The 22262-nt window shown below is 35.8% G+C and overlaps 2 protein-coding genes and 1 long non-coding RNA gene across 6 annotated transcripts in view; 1 reads left to right on the forward strand and 2 right to left on the reverse strand.

Annotated features, from left to right (window-relative positions):
- Positions 1 to 1449: 1449 nt before the first annotated feature.
- Positions 1450 to 10237, reverse strand: LOC138180367 (zinc finger protein 728). Its single transcript, XM_069114162.1, has 4 exons — positions 9969 to 10237; positions 9490 to 9636; positions 9322 to 9411; positions 1450 to 9252 (listed from the first exon to the last, which is right to left on the reverse strand). The coding sequence occupies exons 1-4, from the start codon at positions 10110 to 10112 to the stop codon at positions 5911 to 5913; spliced, it is 3723 nt and encodes a 1240-aa protein (XP_068970263.1). The 5' UTR covers positions 10113 to 10237; the 3' UTR covers positions 1450 to 5910.
- A 120-nt stretch (positions 10238 to 10357) lies between these two features.
- On the forward strand, positions 10358 to 21649 carry LOC138180370 (uncharacterized). Its single transcript, XR_011173282.1, has 2 exons — positions 10358 to 10658; positions 20181 to 21649. It is a non-coding gene; the product is annotated as an uncharacterized LOC138180370 (long non-coding RNA).
- Positions 10955 to 22262, reverse strand: part of LOC138180368 (ras-related protein Rab-37) — a 175022-nt gene continuing 163714 nt past the window's right edge. For 3 of the 4 annotated variants that reach the window (XM_069114164.1, XM_069114163.1, XM_069114165.1), the window contains exons 5-8: positions 17892 to 18000; positions 14766 to 14876; positions 12861 to 13002; positions 10955 to 12132 (exon numbers count right to left, since the gene is read on the reverse strand). In XM_069114164.1, the coding sequence (XP_068970265.1) occupies positions 12015 to 12132; positions 12861 to 13002; positions 14766 to 14876; positions 17892 to 18000 (480 nt within the window). In that variant the 3' untranslated portion in view covers positions 10955 to 12014. Of the gene's footprint in view, positions 12133 to 12860; positions 13003 to 14765; positions 14877 to 17891; positions 18001 to 18165; positions 18277 to 20220; positions 20503 to 22262 lie in introns of those variants that run through there. The other variant, XM_069114166.1, reaches the window with a different exon arrangement.

Below are 22262 nucleotides of genomic sequence, written 5' to 3' on the forward strand. Positions count from 1 at the left end.
TGGCCATGTGAACCAAATTGTAGAGAACGAAACAAGTAAAAATTTGTTGGAATCAAGTTTGGAGAATACGCTAGGTGTGGCAATACTTGTTAACCAAGGTTAAAAATTCCTTCCTTTCTAACATTTTCGACATGGGACCGTGGGTCGACGTGAAGCAATTTTCGTTTCCTTTCCTGTACACGGTCTTCAGCATTTCTACTCGTCGTTTAAAATACCAAGCTGTTATTTGAAACGATCAGAACGCAAATGGATAAATTTAAATGCGCCGAATAAATTTTCACGTTTAAGATATTCCTGTCGAAATCAAAGGAAGATCAATTCCTACGATTGTTATTTAACATGCAAGGATACTATTATTGTGAAAGGGAGAAATCTTCTGGCAAATAATTTATTGTTTTATACTAAATAAACTAACTATGAGGTGTTATAGATTAAAATAGAGAATAGAATGTTTATTTGTATTTCAGACTCACAGCTGTTACAAAGGAGATTATTGACATCCACTAAATATATCGTACATATGTATAAACGTTCATACATACAACCAAACGCGCACATATACATTGCGATATATTAACGTATTTTATAACACCACAACGTATTACGAAATAATAGTATTTTATAGATAAATGTTATACACAATTGAAGAGTGCTTGCAGAAAACAATTAATTTAATTCCATATCACGGTATTCCTATTGCTATGTAGAACATTTTGCAATGAAAAATCAGAATCTTTCAATTTTTGTATTTACAGTGTTTTCTACGAACACTCACCAATTACTTTAAGCATAAGAAAGGAAGTTTCGTCTTTGCAAAATACATAGAAAATTTCAATATTTCATATATATAGCTGTTTTTAAAACTCACATAAAAGCCACTTTTAACGGAAAAGCGGTCATTCCAATGTTTACAGGAAAATATGTATTTACTTCAGTAGATAGATCCACTAAAAAGGAAGCCATAATCCCTATAACGCGATGGATGAGATACGTTAGAACGCGATTAGAAACTTGACGTGTATACGACGAGCGAGCTAGTTAAAAATCTAATCGATAAACACCCGGTGACCTAACTTTCGCGCACTGAATAATTAACAGCGTTACAGATACCAGTGTCTTTGATTAAAAAAATCTAAGTCAGCCGTGTATAGCGTCACTGTGAACAACGTAATCAAAGTAAAGGACACTTGACGACACGATTTATCGTCAAACAAAAAGTTATAATTATAGAGTTATAATCACGCGTATAATATTTCTGTACAAAATCCGATCTTAATTCCTTCGAACTCTAACGTTTGTTAAAAACTAACGCACAGTTTATAATAACAAAATTCCGTTTATTTCAGAAAAAAAGAACGAAGATTTTATTTAAACGCGAATCTGAAACTCTTTTAATTTCTATAGAATTAGTTGAAGAAATATTTCGATATTTTATTGGAAAAGTATCAGATTCTAACAGTATTTATGTAACACTTGATAAGGAAATCAGTTTTATAACTTAAACAAACGACTCTAAGCTGGTCTATCACAAAGAATAAAGTTTAAAATGATAAAAGAAGACGTAGGGTTGCTTCTAAAAGATCGAATATGAAACTGTGCTTAAATGCTTCAGTTGTAAAGATTTCTAAGAGACAACGACTGTAAAGGTAAAAATAATTAACAAAAATCTTTGGTCTAATCTGCGTTACGTATCTAACACGTGTCTTGCGCCATCGTGAGACTATTAAACAACTCGTGTATGTTTAGGCTCGAAACGTGTGCGTGATTATGTTGCAAGACTGAAATGGAGCAGCCCACGTGACCTTCTAGTCTGCTTCGATGTCATTCATTTCTACTTAGCGACCTAATTTCTCATTCAGCCGCAACGCAGAAAATTTCATCACAAAACCCGACCAAGATAAATAATAAAATCGTCGAATTTTTATTTAGCACACGATTTAATATCTCAAAAATACTCCACGCTATGAATAAAGTAACAAGTTCTTATATAGATACCTAAACAATGTAAACCTTCGAATCAGCTAGAGATGGCGAGGTTATGGTATTCGACATATGGACTTCTGGAGTAATCAATATCGTGTCATATGGCGTAATACACTTAATTTGATATGCAATACGCATTAATTTTACGCTCCTAGGGTTCGATATTCCAATCTAGTACAAGTTACTTTACTAATTAAAAGAACGCATCCAAATAGTTAAAATTAATTTTGGTTAGATACTGAGATACTAAGAGATCTCTGTTCTTTTACTTCGCCTAACATTAACTTTGATATTGACATAAAAGTATACATAAGGACGTATAAAAAATATTGGTTAAATAAAGTTCTTGCGCTTCTTCCAAAGTTAAATACTATTGTACCTTTAAATATGATGGATCTAGATTTAAAACTATAATTAAATATCTTTGTAATTTTACATCTATGATATTTTAAAGAAAAATATCATTTTATCATTGCCTGATATTTTGGAAGAAGAGCATTATTGTAAAACTAAAACGTTTTGGATAATGTCTGTTATCCATGTCGGTCTGATTTCATACAAATAGCAATCCCAGTTTCGAAAATGTAAGACATTCAATCAACGCATCCTCTTTCAAAATGTACATTGTACGTGCAGGTGGTCTGTGCAAAAAGTCTTACAACAATTTAAAGGCACTGGCTGCACATGTGCATTCAGTGTCCACACGTGCATAACTTCTTTCGACGTGGATGGCTGCGTTCAAAGCCACATAAGGAACGCACATAACGTACTCGATCCACATGGTGTGTAATTTAGCGACTATTCGCTCGTCTAGGATACCATAAGTGCCGCTGGACGCGAAACATTGCAACTAAAATATAGTTCTACGGCTGGTACCATTGTCAACGATTATCGATAACGTTATGATTGTGTCGTGACAAGTTCGTGAACGTGAACGTGAAAATAGAACAAACAACAAGGCACCTCCAACCTCGAGACAGATGCAATTTTGATTCAATATCTTCCATCTTTACATTTTATCGTTGCTATATACTGCATCTTATAACTAAAAGACCATCTAAAAATTTTCGATTTTTCATCCAAAGAAATTTCGAAAATATTCCAAAGTAGAAATAATATTTTCATCTTGTATTTGTGAAATCTGATTTCTTAAAAATTCTTAAATTTAATACGTAACTACGTGCTTCGTAGAAGTTTCTCGCTTAGCATTCCATTATTAAAAATAGAGAAAAAAAGATATGTATGACAAAGAAATAGAGAAAGCAAGTGAGCTAACTATACTAATGTAACATACATACATTTATTTATTCATAATCATCTGCAAGAAGTTAAAATGCAACATATATGTATCCGTATATATACATGTATATAATATTTCAGATTTTCACATTATTATCAGTTAAACATTCAAATGTACACATTGTCTCATCTCTTTCAGCTAATGAAATACGTTTCGTGCAATTGTAATTAAAAGGAGAAAATAACGAATATTTTTCAGCACGTTGTGGCATCTCTAAAACCTGAATCACTTAAGAATATTCGATAAAACATTCCTATTTTCTCAGTCTTTTCTTTTCAAAATGCACATAAAAACACACTATATAAAAACATTCCATGTACAGAAATATAGATTCTATGTATCCTCATTACGGATAAATGATTACGAATATACAATTACGTCTGAGAAGTTCGGAACTATTGTAGTTACGTAGAACGATAACTACGAGAGTGTAATCATCGTCTCGAACATCTGCTGTAAGAAACTTAACGTAGATGGAATGGTTGAACCTGCAGATTTCTCCGAATAGCACTTCAATTTCCCCCATTTAGTTTCTCTAATTACAAAACGGTTAAAGATAAAATTCACATTTAACACCTATCCACGCGTGTAGATACTGCTCAGAACAATTTTGAAGTTTGCCTGCTCAGATAGCCTTATCACTAACCAAGACTTCGAATATAACTTAACCAACAATTAAAGAGTTTAGTAAACCAGACAAATCATTATGTACATCTCCTATATTTACTGATGATCTTATCAAAGGAGCTACTTAATGAACACGTGTCGTGAATACGCTACAACAGAAGATCTATATCAGTCTGATCTAAAATCAGTCCAAGGAGTTAAATCCCTCTCCCGTTTTAGTACAAATAGAAGAATCAAATTGCTGAACCATGATTCTAAATCGGATTGTTCTCATCCGCGAGTTGTCTGTCCTAACCGATCGAGCTGTCCACGTTTGGTCATTGTCCGTTCAGACTCTTCCTCTTTAGGTCTGCTCTTTAAGATGGCTGTCATCGGCACTACCATAAGACAAAGGTTATAGCTAACCATATATAAGAATATACCTAACCGATATGACAACTCCTAGAGACACATATTGATAAAGGTTTTGGTCATTCCATAATGTAAGATATTTCATCTGTAAATCTAACTGATCGATGATCCATATGGAAGAACTAGAGGTTAAAAACTTATAGGATCATGAGCAATGGTAGCCCTCTGATGGCCATCACGAGAACTATCATCACAGACACGAGGTAAATTGCTCAGAAACATGATCGCCTAATTATTATGAGCAGTTTAAAAACAGAAAATAACGATCTAAGAACTTGTACAGTACTATCCTTGCGACGTTAGTCCATGAACAAGAACAACGTCAAGTGATTCTTGGAAAATCGAGGATCTGTGCTTATTACTTCTCCCTTTATTTGTTCACTATATGCAAAAACGCTACAGCTTATACAATACAAGTATGCGTATTAATAATAAAATCTAGAACAACATTTTAAAAATCGTTTTCCATTTTAGCGTTCAGAAAACAGCATCTCTGATAAATTAATGTGCAAAACCTGACCACGTTTGTTGATCCCTCCACCGTTAATCATACCTTTTATGTAACCGCACCGATAGAAAATGTCAATCCTTCATTTACATTAGAGTCCAACATTTAGGGATGCACTGTTTTCCACTAGTCAAGTGAACGCGTTCAGCCAGATTGCAATGGAAAGAATAGCTGTTGTTCCATAACAAAAAGAAAAATAAGACAGAAAAAAGATAAGATATATTGTTGTAAATGTACCTCGTACAATAGAGGTCTCGCAACGTATTTCATTCTTTCCTGAATAAACACATTCAGATTGACACGTTCCAATTCGACAAATAAAGTTATATCTCAACGAACCAAAAAATTTCTTCGAATATTCAATAATCAGTAAGAGATTCATCAAGAGTTCCAATCAATCAAGCTCAATTATCTTTTAGACACGTCGATCGCTTAATATTCTACAAAGTCTGACCAGTTGATTCGACACGTGTCAATAAGTGCTATTCTTATTTTCACGATGTCTTTTGAGTGATTAGCGCTCGGCGAAAAATAACTAACATTGCGATCAATACAGAAATAGACCTAAAATCTGTAACTCAGGGAATAACATTAAATGAAGAAATATATAGACTCTCTCTCTCTCTCTCTCTCTCTCTCTCTCTCTCTCTCTCTCTCTCTCTCTCTCTCTCTCGTGTATCTTCATTCTTCTACAATAATATGTAGTGCTTTATTTACAAAGCTCGTGAAAGATCAGGCTACTGTGCCCTGATCCTGATTAGGGAACAAGTCATCTCCCGCGATAGCCAAAGAGAAACAAAATCAGCCAAAGTATATTCAAACCACCTACTCTGAAATAAAAGAACATCAGGAGATATTACGTGCTCTTTGAACTCTTATGAACGTTATCATCAATGTATCAGACAATTAGTTGTGAATCGAGGATTTGGTAAAAAAAATGTGTGTAAGGCAGCATTTAGTCAACTCGGAGAGTTTTTCCGCCCGTAGGACCAAGTATTTGTCACATTCGATTCTTCTTAACCACCTATACGTTTCGTTGGTATTTTTGCAAATTATTTCAGACATGGAAAAATACACAATTCTACTGGTTTGTACCCTCGTGGAACTTGAAGTAGTGAATCTTCATAGCCCTATTGTTCGGATACTTGATCTTGCATTGAGGACAAGTCGCGTCTACTGCACCCTCCACCACATATTTGGTCAAATCCATCTCTCTGTGGAAGTTCTTGCTGTTCTCAGCATTGTAGATAGTATTGTGTGTCGTCAGCAAGTGATCTGACATTGCTGTCTTGTTGAACACGTGTCTATCGCATAAGGTGCAACTGTAGATAATGCTGTTGTGCGACAATTCATGGTTCTTTACGATTGTCGGCGTTGGGAACGTGAGCTTGCAACCGTCTACAGAACAAGCAAATTTGGGAGGAGCATTTTTATGTTTTATAGTAAAATGTTGGCGCAGATTCGACACACCAGAAAACTTTTTGTAGCAAATGTTGCAAAGGACTTTACCATCATTGCTGGGTAATGGTATACATTCGATATTATATGACTTGGCTAGATTCTGTAACAGATTCATGTGAGTCTTATTGTGCACCAATTGTTTGTGCTTATACAATACGCTCATGTTTGCAAAGAACTTCCTACAGACGTGGCACATAACTGACTTCCTGCCTGCGCTCATGGCATCCATGGGGAGAGGTGCTTTTTTATCCTCTTCTTCTAATTTTATTTTCTTAGATCTTGGCTCTTCTTGAGATAGTCTTCTCGCGTTGTTGTATACATGTTCGGGTTGTTGATTAAATGTGTTAGCATGTAGGTTGAGCCTGTGACGCTGAAGCGACCGAGTATTATTGAACACCTTGTGACAGAGGGTGCACATAAGTGGACTACCTGCTAAGTTCTTGCCAGCTGACTGTAGCTTTGCAGTAGCTACAACTGTGGATTTGTGAAGCTTCTTATGTCTTGACAGTATCTTTTTGGAGCTGTATAGTTTTCCACAAATGTCACAAATGTGATCAGATTTCTTTACATCATCAAGAATGGGTTGAGCTTTGTGCCATTGCGTATGCATGTCTAATGTCTCCCTGTCAGGGAAAACATTTGTGCAAAGCTCACATTGAAACTCGTCACCTGAAAAGCTCTTCTCAGTTTTATTACGAGCACAGTGCACATCCCATAAGTGTGTCCTCAATTCTGTTACATCATTGAACTTGTCACTGCAAACTTGGCATTGGAAATTACCATTTGGCTTTGTTGGAGGTAAATTTGGGTAAGATTTTCGTGCTCTAGCTGGTCGGGTCATACTGGAATTGAAAGATTCCTCTTGTTTAGTCTGGGTCAATGGCTTTTGGACATCTTTCTTCATAAATCGTAAACTCAATCTAGAGTTTGCTCGATTGTGCCAGCTCCTGTGTATCTTTAGAGATGATTCTTCCATGAAAATCTTACCGCAAATGTCGCATCCGTGACCACCTAATTCCTGAGCATGGGCAGTTTCAAAGTGAAGATTTAGGTTAGCTCTGAAGAAGAAAGTCTTTCGACATTTAGAACACTGATGTATGGACTTCGCAATCTTTGGGTGATCAGTTGCTAAGTGTCGGTCATGCGACTCTTTACTCTTGAACGTTCGCCGACAGTGGGTGCAGATGATGTTGCCTCTGACAACATTGTGAATATTTCTGATATGCCTCTTAAGATTAGCGCTATTCGAGAATACCTTGCCGCACACGTCGCACTCGTTCTTTTTATCGCCAGGATCCGAGGTGGCGCTGACATTTACTGAATTTGAGTCCTGTGAATCTTCTTGTACCGCACCATACTCCACACAGGAGATGTTTGCATTTCTTTCATTCGGATCTTCTATACCATGATCTTTCATGTGAATTTCCAAAGCACCTGCGCTGCTGAACATACTACGACAGATGACACAAGAATAAATCTTCACCTTCAGATGAAGATTTCTGTGTTCCATTAGTTCAGCTCTAGTAGTGAATTCCAAATTACAGAGGGCACAGCTATACTGATTACTGTCTGATAGTTTACCAGCATTCACTTCAGCTTCAAATGTATCCCAATCCTTGATGGGTTTTGAAATATTCTGCGTAGCCTTTACTATATCGTTTTTCAATTCAGAAGTTCCTTCGTTGTTAAGATCATTAGAGTGCTCTTTGTGATGGTTCAAATAATCACTAGGAGATTTGAATTTGCTGCCGCATTCAGAACATATGAAATCACTCTTTTTGTGGTCCAGTGTTAGATGAGAATGAAACTTTTTGAACACCAAATATGTCATGCCACAATGGACACATCTATAGGATGTTCTGGCATCGGATGATAAACGTTGACACAAGTCTCTATGCTTCAGCATGTTTGGCTTGTACCTGTAAATCATACCACACAGGTCGCATACATGATTGTGTGCAGGATCACCATTTTTGTAAGGGCTGGGTATGTTCAGAGTACGATTTCCTTTCAACGATTTTTTCGGTGACTCCTGTCTCAAAGAAGGCAGAGGAGTTACTGGTTTTAATTTAGGAGGAGATCGTGTTGGAGATACCAGCTCCTCATACTGTTTATCTGAATGTTTCGATAGATGAGTAAGCAGCTGCTTTCTGTCCGGCAGAGAACGTAAACACATATTACACGTGAAGCATTTCTGCAAGCCTTGTTTCGGTATAACAAGAGCAATTTTCATTGCACACTCGAACGATGCTCTACAATGTACTTTATACATCGATCGATCCGGAAATTCCGTCAAACACGCGATACACGTATGCGGTCTTAGATCGGGCATGTGCTGACGAATGTGGAAAAGAGTACTTCTACGATCGCTAAAACTTTGTTCACAAGAGTAACATGAATATGTCTTCAATTGACTTATAATATTTTGCTGCACTTGTGTCAATGGAGCATCCTTCTCCATGCTCATTAATTCATCTTCCAAATCTTCAATAAGCTCTTCCTCATCTTCCAATTCCAATTGATTAACACTACCATTCTGTTTGTCACTATGAAATCTTTCCATATGTTTTGCATAAGAATACTTAGAATGCAAATTAATTTGACAATGTACACATTTCTGTTTAAAAACACGTGCACCCCTAAAATGGGTGTGTGGGCCTCTTCTGACTTTTTTCTTGCTTGGTGATGTGGATGCGTTGGATTTCTGAGTGGAATCAGCTTCCATAATCCTATCCTCTGAACTTGAAAGGGGATTCAAAACAAGTTCACTACCAGTAACGGATTCAATTTCTATAGTACAATCTGTGTCATAATCATCTTGTGGTTCAGATTTTATACAAATGTCCATATCTTTCGTTAAAGCTGGTTGATCTCTCTCTAAAGCTACTTCATCATCAGGTAATTGCTGATCTTGATCATTATTTTCTAAAGGATTATTATTTTCTTCAAGATTAGTGGCTTCCTATAAAATAAACCAATTTTAATGTACCTTTATTTTTTTACAGTTTGTTTTGAAGCATATCATACTCACCAAATCCGAACCATTCGTAGATTCAGAAATAACCTCGACATTGTCCTCACAAAAGTCCAAATCAACAGGTTCATTTTTAATAGTCACAACCTATGACACATGACAATAATACATTGATTGCAAGTTCATATATTATACTCACAAAATTAATAGAACACGTATATTTACCACTGGATTTGGTTGCATGTGTTGTTCCAACCACCGATGCAACTTGTCTTGTGAATGCAAACATGTTTCCTTGTAATTATGCCACTCATTCACATTTTTAATACATTGCGCACATATTTTCGTTGATAATCTATCCGTTATTAAAATCTAAAAAGTACATAAACCCAATAAAAATATAAGCATGTACCAAGCTTCGAACAAAAGTTAGGTTTCTCTAAAGATAATATTACTATAGAAACACGTTTCATTTGATATTTGTCTATCTAACATTTACTAATAAGAATAAACACCAATGAAATACCCATAATCACCATTGCCAATGCTCCCATCTCAAACATGATCCGTATAGACCTAACCTCAATGTACTCGTTTCAACGCAGTAACAAAATGCGAAGCGTATAAGAGTACGCGAAGAGAAATAAACATTCAGGAAGATGACGGACACAAAAGTATTAAATAATAATATTCTACGCACGCACCTGAATCGATAGACAAGCTTGTATCTTGCTGGCTAAGGACACCGAAGAGTCGCCCGTTTCGAACACCGACAATTTTGGCTCATCGGTGGACAGGCAGAGTCTACACACATCTTCCATATTCTGCAACTCCACCACCTCGCCCATCGTGGACGTAGATGTTCGTGGCTTTTCTTCAATGAATATCAGGCAGGTGTTCTGCCTGCCAATAATGCGCGCTCCTCAGAAGCAGGTTAGGGACGCAGCGTTTTGTTTGTACGTCGACATTTGAAACTGAGCCCGAGCGGTCCATTTCGATACGTTCCTGGCGTTCAAAGGAAAAATTAGACAACGAGCGCGCGCTAGGTAAAAGCATGCTGCTTTTTAACGCGATATTTATTTATTGGCCGAATATTGTCACGTTTCGCGTGACAATATGTAATGACAAATATGTGGAATGTATATTCAGTGATAAAAACCAAATATTTTGATCTGGATAATGAATGTATGATGCCAAATGGTTTCAAAAGTTTTTACAAAAATGATGACGTTACTATAATAAGAAAACGAGGGCAGTGGTAAATTACAAAGCAATGGTTATATAGTTGGTCGAGTGGTCGTTTATTTTATATATATTATTTATTAATATACACTTGACATGTAACTGTTTGTCGTTTGTACATGCTGATAAGATACATTGTACATATACTACAGGTAACGTACACGGTTACATTTCGTTTTATTTACCTTTATCATTCGCAACGAATCATTCGGTAACCGCGAATTAACGAAATCAAATATTTTAACTTTTTTTTTTTCAATTTCGAAGTATCAGTAGCAAATTATCATCATGCGGTTATAAAAGTAATACAGTGTATAAAATCCAAAAATTCACAATACAAATTGGGCTGATCTAAAATATCCCGTCATATATAGGACTATTACATACAAAAGGTTAGAAATCAGATATGGTCACGTAACTAATGCAACCGTTATCACAAACTACACGATTATACACACACGAGCTTTATTTAATTGCAAAACGAATCGATACAGGATAAAGTTTGAAAACAAAATACAATTATGCAAAACTTTCTAAAGAGTTTCATCGATCTAAATGATTATAAAGATTAAAAGACTTATGAATGTGTTTCTACATACACATGTAGCATCGATTGAAAAGCTTCAATCACTCGTACCTGAAAACTACGAGAATACGCTTTCGAACAAAATATTATTGAGCGTTGTTTTCTAAAACGTGTTGTATATATGGCAGCTATGGTATATTTTCGAAAAGCTCTTCTACACGGCGGCCACTCTAAAACCGCAAAGCTACTTGGTACATGGTGAGCTTCCACGTGAACATCTCGTTAATTTATCGATAGCACGTTTTGAATACAATTTCATTTTAAATATTTTTTTCTCTTCCTTCCCCCTCCTTTTATTAATACCGTAACGATCATATACAGTGCACAAATTAGAACCATTAAGAGATTCCCTAAATCTATGTATCTCGCGGATCTTTGTCCCGAATCAGCTATTCACATTAATGTACAGTATAGGATTAACCATCGATAAATAAATTTCTATACACGTATCGTCAACAAGAGTTTCCTATTCGGTCTCTTTGAAAAATATCAGCTTTCTATCCATCTACAATTTTTTCGTTTATGCCTCGATAAAGGTACTCTTCTGGTGGAACAGAAACGTTGTTTCGACATTTTTTGAAACCTCTTTTCAGTAAAAATAAAAAATTTTATTTTCGATCTCATTAGTGCGTTTTCTTTCGATTTCTCTCAAATTTGTTCGATCTCGTTTGAGAGTCAATTCGTTCGAACAACAAGCTCTCGTGAACAAATTGTGCAATATTACGAAAATTCGTCTAGTTTTACGAATGACATCTGCAACGAGTAACGTTTCAATGATTATCTGTTATGAGTCATAAGGGACGAATTGTTGAACGCCCACGATAGTTTCGCGCCATTTTTATGGCCAACCAGTTCCGGTCCATGTTCCACCATTCGTCTGAATCTATCGCAGGGAAGTGTGTGCGCAGGATTACTGCGCAATTCAGGTAGTCAGGCAATTGGAATTGAAGCAGGAATTTCGTTGCGACTGCTGACGGACGTAGTCTTGTACGTTGAATTTCGTGTCGTCCGGGTCGTTGCTTTTCCTCGCCTTCAAATCTCTGAAATCAAATAGAAATTCGCTTTTTATCTTATCAGGTGTTCTCCAGCCGCTTAAGTCTGATGAGAATCAGTCACTTGACTTTGTTGCGATTTCGCAACGTTCATGCTTCCAATGCCAATGGTAGGATTGAACACTCGTGAGGATTGCATGTAGAAACGGGATGAATTTCAATATATTTCCACGAATCTAAATCAATTCCAATAAGTTTCACTTTATGGGATTTATCTAGTATTCATAAGAAATGGTGATCTTTTGGTATTTGCAAAGTATATTGTAGCGTTACTTGGATCATTGTGAAAGCCTAGTCTACACTGGCAGACAATTGTCCGCAGTCAATTCGTATACATTTTCCAGGGAAGAATCCGCAGAAAAACATATGTAGATTGTAGACTACTGTCTACAATTATCTGCCAGTGTAGACTAGGCTTTACTGAGCTCGGAACCGGGATATTACAATAGAGTTCTACTAAAGTGTTTGAACTCATGTTATATAGGTTCGAATGTACTTCAAAATATGTTTTTCGCTCTCTCTTCTCGATATACTCATGAACTGTCTAACACTATCCAATCAGGTCCGAATTTATTTGCAATATGCTTAATCGTGTTATGATTGCATCACTAAAAACGTTCATCTGCATTACGCCTTGGTATTTGTACAGTGCTGCCTTAAAATTTAATTTGTTTAAGATTGACAGATGATAGGTTGGTGATGATAAATGGAAATACCTAGCAACGGCCAAGAAGGCCAATTCGACGTTCAGGCCAGTTTTAGCTGAGGTTTCCATAAAGGGAACTTTGTACTCTTGCGCCAATCGTTCTCCGTCTTCCCTCTTCACTACTCGTTCCGTTCCACAGTCAGACTTGTTGCCTAAAATTATTTATTTTAATTTATTAGACTTGGTGAAGTGAACATAATGTTTAATAAGTGGAAATGTTTGTTTAACGTGAGCTAGCCTGATGGAATGGAATTAAGTTGACATTGATAGTGATTTTATCTATGTCTAGTCTAGGTTTATGTTTACATCTCGTTAAAAGTAAATCTGCACGCTGTCAAACATATCATTTGCTGCGAAGTTGATGTCCTGATCTGACTATAAAATCTATCATGTTCTATTTATCTTATTTTAGAAAAATAAGCTGGTAATCGGTGCTTTCTCATAAATCACTTCTTGGAGTTGTCGTTTCAATTAGAAGTTTCAGTTGAGATCCATAGTTAGAATACATGTTCCTTATAGAGGTACAGAGCTAGTTTTATTCCCTTGTGATAAAGTTCATGAAAAGCTACCAAATAGATCATTGAAACGTTATTTAACTCTTATATAAAGAACCAAAATGTTGCAGTTATTATTAACAAGTATATAAATTTTAATACAAAACTTCGAAAGTATTTCAACTACTACTGCTGATAGTACTAAAAGTACTATTCAAAAATATAAAATTATATCTAAATTTTTATATCTTATATTTATTATCTTATATTTATTATATTATTATTATATTTATTATCTTACATTTATTATTTTCTATTTTATATTTAAATATTTATATCTAGAACTAAGCGGTTTCGTGATGTTTTCAGTAGGAAGCAAAAAGTGTTAAAACAAATATAGAGTTAGGTACCGGCTCGCCCACACCAAGATTATGGCAAATAATTAAGTAGCCATAAATCTCCTTACTCAATACTAAAATATCCTCAACCAAACTATTTCAATATAAATGGTTTGAAGATGAATATTCCATTCATAAAAATTGAATAACTATTTACAATTTTAAAAAGGAACAATTGAAATTTATTAAAAATTGTTATAAATATTTGACATTCTTCCATTCAATGTTTTACGACTTATAATATTCATATTCAGATATTGATCATCTGTCAAGACATGACTCAATCAAATCATCCAATCAAGCTAGCGAACAGTTCTTGATTTTAACGATTCCCTCAACCAACACTCTGCTCTTCCTAGAACGTCTTTCTCGACTTTCTACGAAAGTAAGAAACCTGTCGAAACTATGCAAAAACCAGCTAACGTATCGATCATCTTGGCAACTTTCTCGCAAACGAGACGACAAAGAAAGCAATCGTGGCTCTTTTCTTTTTCTCTGTTTTCCTTCTTTAGTCTCTTCAGACGAATGCAAATAAAGACTAGGTAAGAGATATGTTCATTTTAATTTTTGTTGATATCCTTTCTTTTTTTAAGTTATACTTTTGCTAAAAGGATAGTTATAATAACTAAAAGGTAGCATGGTAAATTATGGCACAGTTGAAAAGAAGAATAATTTGTTATATCTAAAAATATGCTCTCTTTATCAGGTCAGGTTTAATGATTTATAAGGTCAGGTTTAATGACGATAAAATTTCTCTATCCTTTCTTTTTCGATTTTAAAGCAAATATAATAACTTGGTGGGATCATATGTGGATGTGGGCATAAAAAAACAAACAAACAAAGTTGTTGTTGTTGTTAGACAAGCTTGTTGGATAATATGAAAACATGCTTGCTTACAGAGGGTTAATAAGACAAGATTATTTGACAGTACATTGAATTTTAAAGTTGTTTCGCTATAAAAAAACGAAGGATTTGATTTATGAAGTTTTGTACTGTGATCTTCAAATAATAATCGAAGCTCACCCAACAGCATGATGACCACGTCCTCGTTCGCGTGTTCCCGGATTTCGCTCAGCCAGGCTCTGATGTTGTCGTAACTCGTCTTGTTCGTCACGTCGTACAGCAATAAAAGAGCTGAAACCAATAATGATCGTTGTGCAACCGGCCGTGATCCTAGTAATTGATAGACACACGCGGAAACAAAAGTTTCCACGTGACGCTGTCCATGTTATTACGTGTCCGTAAAATGCTACAGCTCGTTTGTTCTCCCCTTTTTCATTGGCCAGAGAAATTTACACGCGTCTGTTTCGCCGTTCTTTTATAAACATCGCGTTGTGTCAAACGACGTTTTCACGGCCTGGCAAATTGAGATGCGAGAAAATGAAGTGTGTTTTTATGCGCAAGAAAATGAAGTGCGCCTTTGTACTTGAGAGTCTCTCTGGGAATATTATTCGGTTGGAAGTTTCTGAAACGGTTGCTTTGTTATATGCGATATACATGCTTTGTTCAATATGATTTTTTCAGAAAAATATCCTTTCAAACGTTCATCTCTTCTTCTTGTGTCTTGGATTTTAAATATTTATTAAGATAATTTTACTGAAGAATTATAATTTTGCTACAGCATTCGATTTCATGTATCCCCAATTATCACAGCTTATTTATTTGTACGCTGCTTCAAAAACTTTTAAAATAAAATCATACACTTCCAGATGCTACCGTAAAAACTAAATATGGTTCGAGCATATCCAATTAATCGAATACTAAAACTAGTCAATACGCTTACGGATAAGATTAATTTCTTTTTTGTAGCTCTGCTAATTGTTTCAAGGAATCTTTATACAGAGCTATACACACTGTTTAAATTATGTTTTAACCGCGGATTTTTTGTAATTCCACTTAAATTTAATTTTATAATATTATGTAGCCATTGCTGTTCTTCTTCTTGCCCTTTCTATTTTTGTTCATTTCTTTCCTTATATATAATTGTATGTATATATCGGGTTTATACCCGTTTTATTAATCAGTAGATAAATCAATAAATAAATACTTCTCATTCGTGCTCGTCTTACTTTAAATTTTCATCAATTATTTACGCAAGAACTGAAAGTGTTTTTCCATTCGAAAGCTTGTTTTCTCATCAGTATACCACGGTGGGTTAAAGCTCACAGGAGAAAAGCTTGGCCGTTCCAGTAATATCTGACGATGGAGACACTATTGTCGAAGTGTCTCCGAGGCGTAATTGTTACCCACGCCTTTGAAACGTCCAACTATTGTCGCGTCTCTGCTGAAAGAGGGTTTCTCCGTGCAAACAATGGTCGACCCCCGACGGCGGACAACGCGTTTCCTCCTCCGCTCCTTTACCCTTGAATTCGCTTAAGTAGCTTCCCAAAATTAACGCTCTCCTTGAATTTTGAAACGTTTCATGGCCTGTTTTAACACCACTATACCCGCTAAACCGTTATTGCTCGAAAATGCGTTCATCGAACTTCATTTTATTTGACCGATAGTGAAATAGTTTGTTGTCAAGATGTTATTGGTGCTTACAGAATAATCTGTATTTTTTATTGTTTTTTTTTTATCATTTTTAGATCATGAAAGTTTTATTAAAAATAAGAGACGTCATAAAAGACTTGTGAACAGGATGATAGAGTAGCGAGCAGAGTTATAAGTACTTGTTAAATTGAAACAGAACGCTTTACAGAGAAATCAGAGGCGGACTTTCATCTCGTATTTTCCAGTAAAGAAACCATATTTCTACATACTTGGAATGCAGTTATATGTAATGTCACATTGTATAACGCAATTTACATAATATCCAGTCAGTTCAGAGTTCTCAGCGTTTTGGCCTTCTACTTAGCCGGTTACGTGAAAAACTTCATCAGCATTTCGATTATCTGGGACACGTTCTTTTTCTCAGCGGTCGTTGGTTTAGCACAAACCTGGCAATTGGCGACAATTCATCGAGGGAAATAAGTCAGCTATTTATTCTTTTTTTTTTTTTTTAAGAGTGAGAAAATTAATGTAAATTTACTAGAAACGTTATACTAATAAATATTCATGATATCATTATAAACTTATTCTAGAATTAACTCTAACGAAACTACTTTTTAGTAAACTAATACAGGAATGTAATTAAATTTGATTGGTAATATTTGATTAAAATCATTCTCATAGCACACGTAGTTAAAATTGAAGTTTCAATAGAGACACCCGCCAAGCATTATTATTGTAATGAAATCATAAACACAGCAGAGAAACTGCTAATTTATGCCTTGCGATGAATTGTCAGTTATTGTCCTTTATTCTTGTCTCAAACAAGTCTGTCCAACTAGTACCTAATTATGCTATCGCCTTGTGTCATGATTACTGGATGCGATGCTGTTTGTAAATGGAAGACTGATTGCACACTGGTAACGAAAACTTCTCTATCATGAATTATTTGAAACGTGTCCTTTAACGTATGTAATTGTGTCACAAACATTTTTTTAGCTGTATTTTTTTAAGCTGCAATTAGAAGCTATATACAGACGAAGAAAATACATATTAATGGACTGCGCACGTTTATGCATTTATGAGAAATTTAAAGGTGTATAAATGAAATATATAGAACGTGTATAACGCGTAAAAAGACGTAGAAATTATTGAAAGTAAAATACATAAACAAATCTTTACTTAATTTTCATTGTTTTAACTATGTTTCGGATGCAATTGCAAGAAAGCTGCTCTTCCGCATACTAGTCTAGTTTTATAATACATATTACTTAAGATGATTCTAATTATAATTAGAGAGTGTAAGTAGTACATAAATTAGAGGATTTTATATGTAACGAACAATATATGTTAAAATTAATTGTACAAAATTTAAGATAAATCAACTAAGTAATTAAACTAGCACACTTTAGTTCCTATTTCTTTAGAAATTTATATAATATTACAATATTTTCTTTTTTATTATTTAATTTGTACTTTATAATTTACTCAGCTGGACATTCGGTAAATTTTTCTAGCTATATATTTCAATATTTATATATTTGTCCTTGAAAGTTTCATTATTCAATGAGGTTCGCAGACCTTTTTTACTTTTCTTACGATAAATAATCAACAACTTTATCAACTTCGTGTACAAATCTGCGATAAGGGTATAATTACCATGAGCGTCTCTGTAATAAGCATGCGTCACGCTTCGAAATCTTTCTTGCCCGGCCGTGTCCCATATTTGAAGCTTGATAGATGTATCGTCGACGACGACTACTTTATTCTGAAACACAGAAAGCATTTATATATACCGTTTGATAAATGATTCTCTCACCTACATTAACACTGTAACAGTCACTTGGTTTTTCTTAGTAAATTGTTTCTTCGTATTTTAAAATGAATTCATTTTTGTTTGTGGCACTTCTAGGAAGAATTTAGAATATCTCACCCTAAAATCAATGCCCACGGTGGTTATATAGTTGCCAGATAGGAATCTGCCATCTCTAAATCGTGTTAGGAGGCAGGTTTTCCCGACGCCACTGTCACCAAGTAGCATCACCTATGTTACGTGAAAATTTTCTGTGAAAATACCGTAGAAGGAAACTCTTTGCAAAATATTCGAAAGCTATTCTACGTTTAGAGTATTTAAAAGTACAACAGTTGTACTTTTAAAACCTAAAATTATATAAAAATCTATTTGAAAAAAAAGAAAGATAGAAGGGATTTATTATAAAAAGAATTGGAAATAAAACTTCTTTGCAATACATTTAATTGAGTTTACGGGTAAACATTCCACGATTTATACGTTTACCACTGATATTCTGTAATAGAAAAGAAAACACAGAAGAACGAAATAGTTTTCCTAACCTTCTCAATCAATTTTAAATATCATATTCATATTTATTTCTTTATGATAAAAGGAAATATAGCAGAAGATAAAAAAAGGTATTTTTAGTTATTAATTCCAATGAAACTTTTATTCTAAAACGTTTAACGAAAACCAGTTAATCAGATCGAAGTGTATCACGCAACGAGTCCGTGTCCAAACGCATTCATATAGTTATCTTATTTGTAGAAAACTCAGTAAGCGCAGAAATGTGTAATTAACTAGATTCCAGCGATATCATGGTCGACAGATTGAGATTGATCTACGATTGAACCGAACGCAAAGTATTCTGAACATACCGATGAACCATCTAACAGAGATTAATAACCGCAAATCATCGTTCCCCATCAGTCGTAAATTACGCTGGAAAAATGTGTACTATTTGCGTTATGCCTCAATTAGCGTGTAAAAGGTTACGTGATAAGAAGTGGTAAAATTAGTAGTAGCCACGAACAAGTATTAGAAATGGGGTTGGTTCGTCATGAATTTTAGAACATGGCTACTGGCCGCTGTCAAAGTAATCCTGAAATTAAGTTTCCTTTTAAAGAGAAACTAAAATTGTAAGCTTGAAATTAGGAGATTGCCCTTTCAGAAAATTACGCTGCTAAAAAGATAATGATTGCGAAAAGTTCTATTCTGAACGTAGAAGTTAGAAGCACAACTCTGATTGGAAAAGTTCGTTTTTGCTGATCGAATTACTGTGGTTTTTAGTCTTTCCATAGTTTGTTGATGCGCTTGGAAACGGAGAAATTTGATTATTGCTTTATTATTGATCGAAAACTAATTGAAAGACCGTTTGTAAATTGGAGCGTTGTAAATTATCAAAATCTCCGAGTCTCGCTAATTCTCTATAGAAGTATATCAATTAAATAAGACAATTAAACAGTCTGTTTGTAAGGTATTTCTGTCAGCTTGTAATTTTTACATCCCGATACAATATTAGATTTATTATTTATTATTACGTATATGTATTCTAGATTCTACGATTTCGTAAGAGAGCAAATTTGCAATAGTATTTAAATGAAGATAACAATGCATCAATTAATTTTAGTTTTTCGGCCTTCTTAAGCAACATACCAAAGACCGTGTTTTAACGTGTACGATAACTCTCTGTCCATGAAAGCTGTGTATTTATAACGTTGTAATAAATTATACATATATTGCATGGATCTGAAATTCCTCCCTCATAAGGCTGTGATTGCAGTGGACATAAATTCACTTTGGCGAATTGGCCCTCTGACAAACTCTGACAATTGTTCGTAAACTAATTTACAACAATCGAACATTTTCGCAGCATTCTTAAGGCACTCGGATGTTCGATTTTTGATTCGGCGAGCAATCACCAAACGGCGAACAAATGTTCTCTTGTATTTTTATTTTACTAAATTTTACAAAAGCATTCGCTTGCTTGGACTAAACACGCTAAAGCGAATCTTCAAAATACGCGTCCACTATAATCATAGCCTAAGCCCTAAGGTCTAAAGACTCTAAACCGTCAACAGCTTAAAGCGTCCATGCCCAAGTTCGATCGGACCGCAAAAGGCAACCCTGTTCCATCGATTGTCTCTTTCTCGTAGAAGAACCGGTTCGCTATAGTATCAGGAGAGAGGGCAGGACCTTGAAAAGGAGCTCGCCGTGTTCGGGTGGGGCCTGTTGGCCGGTCGAGTCGATGCTGTCGCGCGAGGACTGCCGCCTGGTCGGACCCGTCGCCTCCTGGGGCCGGTTGAACGTAGAACCGCCAGCCTGAGAGGTGGAAGGAGTAGCTGGGGCCGGGCCCCTGGCTCCACTAGCGGACCCAGAGCCGGCCGACCAATCGGAGGCAACTGGCCCCGTTCCACGCGGACCGTGTCTGCTGGCGCGTTTCGTCATGCTACGCAGCTTCTCCTCCATGGTGTTCATGGGCCCCTGCTACCGGGAGCACCAATTTGCTCTTCTTCTTCTCGGCCACTCCTCGTCGCGCTCGTCGTCGTCGTGATTGTCGTCGTCGTCGTCGACTCGCTCCTTCCTTCACTTCGCGCGGATCGCGGCCTATCTCCTGTCTTTCGTTATCGAGGTCAGTCAACCCGGGACCAGAGACGAAGAGGGACACAGGGGACGATGTTTCACCTTGCGTCTCTTCTGCCTTCCGCTTTGCCCGCTCGTTCGGCCGCCGCTGATCAACGAACGCTGAGTGAAAGTCCGCTCGGCGAGAAGAGCCGCGCGACCGATTGGATCGAGAGGCCGATCAGTGACGCGCTAGGCTCGCGAGAGCTGGCTGTACGCTGCGCGCGGTTCTTAAGAGATACCTGGATTAAAGGAACCTCATGAGTACTATTGATGAGGCTGCTTTTTCAGGGATGATTCAAGGTATTTGGAAATGGTTGAGTTTAGAAAGCATGTGTTTTATTGCACACATTGTTTGCTTCGTCTAATGGATTGGCAGATGCTAATGCGTAAAGTTTGTGGGGGTTGATTCATGTAATATTTCAAGTTATCTATGAACATGGTTAGGTAGGCTGTGAGCACATGAAGAGTGGTAAGCGATAGAGCGCCAAAGCAGCACAAAATAGATACAACTTATAAATTCGAATAGAATAGACTGTACAGCAGCTGCAGTACTGTTAATGCCAATGTTAATGCTTCATCGCTTTATCTCTATCGCTTACCTATGGCCTTAGAAGAACCTAGCGAATGTTGTTAAGTCTGCTTTTTCGGAGAAAGATTCAGGAAGAATGATTTTTAGACATAGTTCAGTCCAAGAAGAATTACCTTCAGACATGGTGTAATTCAAAAAGTATGACTTTCAGACATAACTCAAGAAAGAAAGTTTGGAAGGTTTGGTTTAGTAAGGTTTAGTTCAGGTTCAATTTCAGGGATTCGTTCATTTAACGTTTCTGGTTATGGATATAATTATAAATTAGGGGATGAATACTATTGCTGTGTCTGCTTTTTAAAGAAGATTTCGGGAGAATGACTTTTATATTGTACATGGCTCGAGAGGAGAAGTTTCAACGGTTTGATTTAATACATTACATGAAGCGAATACGAATAAAGTAGTTTATGATGATCCTTGTGTAATGTTTCGGATTGGGTATATGAATCCCATTGCCTACATTTGCTATACCTATATTGTCATATGTAATGAAGAGGCTTTACGTTTGAAGTTTCGAAACAGCACAGTACAGCATTGTACACGCAGTAGAAGATGTCAGATTACATTGCAAACAGATATTCTGCATGGTTTGCTAATCAATATCCCATTGAAAGCTTGCAACCTAATAAATGTATCTACAATCGCACGAATTACCGGGATCTTGTAATCTGGCCAGAACTCGACAGAACAAGCAGCAATCAATCTATGTATACAGGTAGCAGAATATTTGAAACACGCTTTTCGCCATGAATATCGAATAAACGGATAACATTTGCAACAAGCATTTCACAGATGCAAAATCTACACTACCATATGTATCGATACACCAACTGGTTAAATTTACAAAAAAAAAAAAAAAACCCAGCAAATTTTGCTTTATCTATACTAAATCGACTGTTTAAATATTTTTGAAATCCCCGTGAAATAATATTTATATTGTATTATATTTTCCGATTTGTTTCAAACTTCACCAACATGATCATAATGCTCGACTCTCGTATTAGTATTAATAAATTGCAAAATGTTT

Source organism: Bombus flavifrons, chromosome 5 (genome assembly GCF_040668555.2).
Source record: "Bombus flavifrons isolate JBK064 chromosome 5, iyBomFlav1_principal, whole genome shotgun sequence".
In the NCBI taxonomy this organism is placed as follows: domain Eukaryota; kingdom Metazoa; phylum Arthropoda; class Insecta; order Hymenoptera; family Apidae; genus Bombus; species Bombus flavifrons.